Source organism: Thamnophis sirtalis, unplaced genomic scaffold, assembly GCF_051295495.1.
Source record: "Thamnophis sirtalis isolate CommonGarterSnake01/CBP01778 unplaced genomic scaffold, rThaSir2_p1.2 scaffold_9, whole genome shotgun sequence".
Taxonomy (NCBI): domain Eukaryota; kingdom Metazoa; phylum Chordata; class Lepidosauria; order Squamata; family Natricidae; genus Thamnophis; species Thamnophis sirtalis.
The window spans coordinates 29,588,101-29,596,029 of record NW_028261389.1 but is presented as its reverse complement, the minus strand read 5'-3'; the positions used below and the strand labels follow the sequence as shown (position 1 = coordinate 29,596,029).

The 7,929-nt window shown below is 38.0% G+C and overlaps 1 protein-coding gene across 1 annotated transcript in view; it reads left to right on the top strand.

Annotated features, from left to right (window-relative positions):
* The first annotated feature begins 3,451 nt into the window (after nt 1-3,451).
* Nucleotides 3,452-7,929, top strand: part of BAIAP2L2 (BAR/IMD domain containing adaptor protein 2 like 2) — a 29,137-nt gene continuing 24,659 nt past the window's right edge. The window contains exons 1-3 of the mRNA XM_014054955.2: nt 3,452-3,598; nt 6,063-6,138; nt 7,514-7,600. Of these exons, the coding sequence (XP_013910430.2) occupies nt 3,560-3,598; nt 6,063-6,138; nt 7,514-7,600 (202 nt within the window). The 5' untranslated portion in view covers nt 3,452-3,559. The remainder of the gene's footprint in view (nt 3,599-6,062; nt 6,139-7,513; nt 7,601-7,929) is intronic.

Sequence of the window (7,929 nt, the reverse complement as noted above, 5' to 3'; positions counted from 1 at the left end):
GAAGTCACCTGACAGAGAAAGGCTTCTGTGTATGGCATAAGTGAATTTAAAAAATATTTTGTGGTGTGAGAATTGTTGTATTTAACCTAAAGAAAGATGTCGGGGGTGGGGGTGGGGGTGGGAGGCTTCCCCCAAATAAATCCCTGTGAGTGGGTGGATGCATCTGTATCATTTTGCATTCAGTGAGTAAATTATAAAAGGAGGAGCTGATTGGTAGAAGCAAATTCACAAAAGTAGCTGAAAAGGAACAAAGCTGAGACACTGATGCTTCTTCCCATTCCCTATCTGTTTTGACCCCCACCTTGCCCGTTCAGAAACTGAAGCAAAGAGAACATTCAAAGGAATGTTTTTATCAGTCCTGGCTCTTGCTGGCTGCGAGCCCAAAATAAACACAGATAAATGCTCTGGCAAAAGTCCTAACTCATAAATGGCTATAAACAGGATTATATAAATCAAATCACTTATCCAAGTGCTTTTTCTCGATGGTTACATACAAACGAAGAACTTGACTAGAACAGAAACGGAACGGAATGGAACGTTGACTTCTGCCACTAGGGCGTGGCACCATCCGTCTTTTATCTGCAGGAGGAGATCCTAACGAGCCACAGCTGCTTGTTATCCGTCTCCTGCGTGCATCCCGAAACAACTCACAGGAGGTTTCTGCCAAGTCACAACACTATCCCTCACCGCAGGGCCCTAACACCCTGTCCAGGGTCCTCCACCTCCTCCAAGGCCAATTCATAAGACCCCTCGCCGTTGGATTCTGGCGGCAGCTCCAATGACTCCTGCCGGGCCACAACACCCTGTCCAGGGTCCTCCACCTCCTCCAAGGCCAACCCATCAGCCCTCTTGCTGTCGGAGTCTGGCGGCAGCTCTAACGGCTCCTGCCGGGCCACAACACATATACATAGGGCAAAGCTTCTCTATCCACTAAAAATGCTAACTAAATCACATTTGGGAAGGAAATGAGGATAGTTTGGTTAATATGGTACTTGAAAGGAAGTAAGGAGCCTTGAATTCAATGAAACCAACTATACAGTAACTGGATGGGTTTCCTTATGCTTGCCACGGAGTACAGAGACTATTGAGTTCTTTCTTTTTTGCAAACAAGGAAACAACAGCTTAATGTTGCCTTTCCTGAATTTCCAGCTGATCTTAACACAGAGTAAGCTGGATGAAGCGATCCAGCCAAAGCATCTATAGCATCACCAGTCTACATGAACTGGGAATACAAGCCACTCAACTCAGTGAAACTTAGTACAGACTAAGCACACACATAGATTTGCTATGCACAACATGATGTGTACAATAGTGGCTTTAGCTTCTTGTTTCCGGTTTTTAAAGTGTGTGTAGCTACCATGAGTATAAAATTGCCAGAACACAAGTTGTAAGCATTTTATTCTTTCTCTGCCCAAACTAACAAAGGAGGCCCAATTTTAATAAGTAACATGCTTTTTGGAAAGAACATTTAGTACAAGATTCAACATTTTTTTACATTAGCTACAAGCAGTATAGCTGAATATTTCTAAATCCCACCAGGTGTGATCAGGACTGAATCATAGTCAAAGAGGGGCTAAAGGTGCCGACTTGCTTTCTGAATGAATTTAATATCTATTTCAAAACTGCATGGTAGGCCAATATTATATCAATATTATTACAGCACAGCCTTATTTAGATCACTCTAAAACAGAAAGAAGCATATGTTGTTCTTGCTTTCTATTTGGGAGTAATGCTGATCATGCATTGATGACCTGAGAACTAAAGAGGGAACTAAGTAACATGTGACACTATATTCTCTATGACTTGAGTATTGTGTTTATCTAAAAGAGAAATTCTTGTTTTTTTCCTTGGTTGTTGGATGAAGTCGTTCCTTATGGAACTACCAAATGTGGCCCGTGCTTCCTATGCAAATCTCAACCTAGCTGCATTCATTAAATCCCTTTTACCTACTAAAGCCTAATGCCAACCCAATTGTGCTTAATTAGGCCTTTCCCTTAATAAGATTTTTCATTCCGTTGCTGTGCTTTTGTGCAGATGAGGGTGCAATTTAATGAAAGGCCACCTTATTTCACTGGCAATAAGTACTCAATAGTGATGGGCCTTTATAAGTGGGTGTGTTTGTTTCAGGCTGGTCCTGTGTTTGCTTGGAATGTGTCTGCGGATAACCACTTGGTGGCTTTGGTTAATGTAAATTGAGCACTTCTGACAAGGGCTGACTCAGAGGTTTACTTGCAAAATTGCTGGGGGGGGAGACACTAAGGACCTATTGGATAGATTTGGCACTTAGTTTCATTTCGAATTGAACTCTTGCAGGTCCTATGGAGGTTGGTTATCAGGGCTCAGTCTGGTTTGCTTCTCTGAGAAGAGTTTAATCCATTTGGTCCTAATGACAAGGACAGGATCCTTAGGGCTACAAACTCAGGTACCTATTTTTTAGATCCATGTCCCCTCCAGATGACTAAAACGTCCTGGGAGGTTCTGATGATGGTGAATTCTTTGAGAGGGGTGATTTCTCTGCCCCTTACAGTGGTGATAGTTTATCTACCACTCACTGAACCCAACTATGCTGAACAATTTTCAACTAGTATCTAGCCTTCCCTTTATAGGGAAGGTTGGAAAGATGATGGTTATATGGCAGCTCCATAAACCTTGGGGAAACTGGATTATCTGGATTTCTTTCAGTAGGGATTGTGACCTGGGTGCAGGATAAAATGGCATTATTACATTTGGTGGAAGTGGAATGGTGTTTATAGTCCCATCTTTGCTTTTCTTGACCACTCAGTGGCTTTTGATATCATTAATCATGGTATATTTGGACTGGAGTGTCTTTTTGGAGATTGGGAGTAAGCAGATGATGTTATGCTGGTTCTCTTGCTTTGGGACTTGTTCCAGTCAATATTGATCGCGGAGAAAGGTCTAACCATGGTCCATTTTTTGTGGAGTTTCATAGAGCTTGCCACCTTTTTCCACTCATGTTTAACATCTGCATGAAGCCATGAAGTGAGATATGCTGATGATATCCAACTTTATATTTCTATCCATGGCCACTCAAGTGATGGTATTAGAGGGAAAACATTACTTCAGCACTGGAACAACTAAGGGAAGCAAGCTTGCTCCACTCATGGACTGAAAATGAGATAAAGAACATGACATGAAGACATAGAAGAAAAAAGATACAGCCTGTATGTGTATTGCCTGGTTAGGCAGACGTGGAAAATGCTCTTTAAGCCAAACCAGAGATAAGTTGTTCAAGGTGCTCAACCCATCATAATTATTTCAGTCAAGATAATTCGATGGAACAATGCTCCACAAAGAACCATATATGGAAACTGCAATACATAATTAAGAGTAAAGATCATATGACCCCCATAGCTGTCACAAGATTCCGCCCTACCTGATATCTGATTACACCTAAAGATCAAGTTCCAACAGCACAACATGATTATTAATTATTAAACTCTCTGGCAGTGTGTTCTTCTTTTTCAAAGCAAGCCCAGCATATCTTCTCAAAAACTTCCATTCCTGGAGAAGTGAATCTTGGGTCTTAAAATATTTGAGGATGGAGCAATCCTACAGATCGACAATCACTATTTATAAGGTGAGGCCTAATTTTCTTTGTTCCCTGGGTTGTAACAGGCTCTCTTGTTGGCCAAAGGAAATGTGGTTTAAGAAGACTCTTCCTTAATAATGGATTCTGCAGGAGACAAAATGGAAGTAGAAAGAAGTTGTTAAAATATAAATGGAGAAAAACTTTGATTATGAAAACCTGTGATTCAGATTGCTTAACAGAATATCGTCTATGTGGTATAGCTTTAAAAAACTTAATCTCTGTTTTAAGTTGTGAGATAGTTAGAGTAACCAAGGAACCCAATTCTTTGAATCTCAGTCTGCTTTAGTTACAAATTTCAAAATACGGAAATAATTTATTCACATTATATGCAGCAATTGTGTTTGTACCCAGATAGTTTGTTCTATAGCATCAGATCATGCAGCCATTCATGGTAGAGGCAGTATCGCTTCCAGTAAAGACCAGATTCATACATCTTGGAAGGACATTCTGTATTTTAAAAATATTTTTGTTGCTTTTTAAAATAACAGGGAAAAAAACAAAAGGCACAAAATCCAAAAATTTATATTAAAAATGCATAACTAGTGCTTAGAAATAAGTGAAAAATACAATATTAAAAAACCCAAAATATGAAGTATAATATGATCCAGTAAACAGTTAAAACTCTCTTGATTATTATTTAATGCAAACACACATACACACAAAAATACATTTTATATATATACACACACTCATTTCTAATACAAATGTGTACCATATCTTTTAGCCTATTGTATTTTGTATAAATGAGTCTCCTATTTCACTAAACTTACTGTAATAAAGCCACATTAGTTTTAATTTTCTGATTTGGGCAGCTTTGTAATATGTATACATATAGCACCTTTACTTGAATGGACAGAATTAGGATCCAAATACAGTAGAATAAAATATTATCTCTGGAAATAATAATTGTACCTGTTAGAAAGTTATGGAATGGAACATCTCATAAAAACAGATTTGATCTTTTTTCGAATGCTAAATTGATTTTATAGAAAAATCCAACATTAAAAATTGAGGGAAAATAGTGACATAGAAAAATTTGATGAAAGCTGGGATATTGATTTTGGACGAACTGACAAGCTTGAACAACATTAGGAATGAAATAAATGGTTGAAAGTAAGGAGATGTTTTGAAGTGGGCAAAATTTAGAAATTAGTAGGTTGTTCCCAAGTGGGATTGTAATAAGCATATGACTTCCATTTTTTCTATTCTTTGATTCGCCCAAAATTTTGCACTTCATAGAATCAGAGAATGTAAATCTTGGATGACATATGGTTTAACCTCATGACCGGTGACGTTTGGCCTAACTAAGCTAAAAAACTATTGAGAGGCCAAGAGGTTCAGCTTAGAAGTAACAAGAAGGTAATCCAATATGCAGTGAAAACTAAATGCTAGATGAAATGGAAACTATAGTTGGCTGTCCAGCACACACAAAGGTTGACATCTTTTGCACACTTACTCAACAGCAAGCTCATTGATTTGAAATACTTAAATAAGTAAACTTAGCAAGGCACTGTTTAACCAATAGGCTGAATCATGGTTAACTCTGCCCAAACACACTAGTACTATTGTTACTATTGGACAGAGAATATCCACATGGAGAGGTATAACTGAGACTGATAATTTAAGGTATACCTTTTAGAAAAAGTGTACAAAACCTTCAATTGACAAAAGCCATGTAAGGCAGCGAGATCTACGGGCCCCTCGGGTAAAGGCCACAGCATATGGAAGATAGCAACATGGAAGGTAAAAAGAATAAATGATGAAGTGTTCCCTTCTCCACGTGTATAAAGAGAGCTCTCATTTGGGGGAGGGGGGTGAGAAAGGAATTTGGCTAAGGAATTTGCAGGAGCACAGAGCTGTGTTGGAGTTGGAAAAGCAGAATAGAAGATGATGATTGGCAAATTAAGTTGCATTTGGGCAGTTCTGAAGAATAGCCCGATTCAAGATGGCTGAGACAGGAAAAAGTTTCTAGGTGAAGGGAAGATTACCAAAGTTGGAGAAGATGGTGTGAAATGGGATCATATTAACTCAATGAACAATCCCTAAGGGAAAAAGACATCCAGACGTCTGTTTTAGTAGACGATACAATTTACTAGCCATGGGAAATAGCTAACTAAGCATAATTAATGACCTTGATTAACTCGGGTGGGGGAAGGAAAGAAGGTGTTGTATCTACCCTCATTTTGCTCACTGTTTACATTGGATCCCAATATTGGGTCCATAACACTACCTTATATTGTCTGGCACCAATTTTCTTCCAAATTTGGGCCAATAATTGTAGTTAAGATATTTTCCGCATAAAATACTTTTAAACTTTATGGATGGCTCACTTGATTGATTGACTAGAATATAGAAAGCAATAATGCCTGGGCTACAGTAAGTTTTCTTTAAGGAGACCCAGATGCTGAATGTAAGATTATTTTTATTTTTTCTTCATCTGGATGGATAACAGAGCATCTTGGAACAGTTTAATCCAGCTTTGGAGAAGCTGATATATCTGGGCAACAAGTATCTGCAGGCTTTTTATGGTAAGTAAGACAGCTAATTGAATGTCTATTTGCTTACAGTCTGGAACATTCTTTTTGACACTGTGGCACACACACATACACCTTGCTAAGATTCATGAAAAACTGGTTGTCCTCCTAGACCTGGAATAGGCTTGATAGCCCATTAAGTTATTATAATTTTTTGATGCTATATAATATCCTCTCTTTTTCGGTTGCATGAGTTGTTTCATTATTTCTTATTGTTTCTTTGCTTTTCAAATAAAATAAGCTGCTCTTAATCATTTGGAGTTGGGCAGACATAATGTAGCAAATAACAACTGCATTAGTTCGTGTTTAATTTGGTAGAATTTCATATATACATGATAGAGGAAGTGATTTTTCTCACCATTCATGGACAGGGAAGAATACCAGTGTGCAGACAAATCCATCTGTATAATCAGATGCATCACAATCAGTACTATGCATATTGTAACATAAATAGTAGAGAGGGCGTGCATAAGTGCACTAACGTGCCTACCCTCCCTGTCACTGTATTTTTATTCTTGTTCTCATTTTATTTGACAAATTCTAATAATTCTATATATATAAAAGGGAAATACCGCTCACACATCATCACGAAATCTCCAGAATAGTAAAGCCTACAAACTTTAAATTTGGCACTTATGTTCCTCTTAGCTTCTAGGTACTTGCTAAGAAAGGATTTTTAAAAATTACCATCAGATCATTAGTATTTCTTATACAATAATTAACGTGCTCTCATGCTAAGGAGTTCTACTCCCCCTCCTCATCTGAAAAGAACTCTGTTCCAACTGCCAGTTGCCTCACATTCTGTTACCTCAGTTCAAGCTGACAGACATTCCATTCCTTCAGTGAGGAGCGGTCTGGGGCTCCTTAGAGTACTAAACATTGGTACTTCACCAAAATGTCTATGCCTTCCACCTATGGAACTACTTCCGGACTCGGGGCAGGAGCGATATTCCCCTATGTGTTTCAATCACTCACCACCACTGAGCCAACAGATTGAACTGAAGTGAACCGGATTTCTCCTGCATTGCCCAATCACATAGTTTTGTCATGAAGCACAGGTATCCAGCTAGTAAATAAATAAATATAAGAAATGCACAGCTTTGTATGCTCTACTTGTGGATAACATGAAATAAATGGAATTTCTAAGCAATCTTATTCTTTTCTTTGCCCAACACAAATTTCAAAAGATTCCCAGAGAGGCAGTTTGGGAGCTGACCTGAATCTTTGGCATAGGAAAACCCAAGAAATGAACTCATTTGAAAATGTTTTAATAATTGAAGAACAATTCTTTAAAAAAAATTAAAAAGAGAAAGAGAATTCTCGGCGACAAATGCATTATAATTTTCTTCTTTAAAAAAAAATCCTACAGCATTATCTGAGGCAGCAGATGTATATTTTACAGCAGTTCAGAAGATTGGAGAACAAGCTCTTCAGAGTTCTACTTCACAGATTCTGGGTAAGATGTGAGTTTCCATGAGATGATATATGATTGTCACCTGGTAATAATAGTTTATATTACTATGTAATATAAAAAACATATACTATGTTTGCTCATCATTCCACTGGATTCAGCATGCAAAAGATATTTTGTGAGTTTATATCTAGACATTGATCCATCCTTTTCACAGTAGACTCATGTTTCAAACTGATATAATTCAATCTTATCCAAGGTCTGCCTAGCTGAGCTAGAATACAAACTTGTATAGCCAGAGTTCAATAGGCTGATCAGTTTACTATTTTGGAGCAGTTCAAACATTCTCATCTGACTCAGTTCTCCTTTCATGT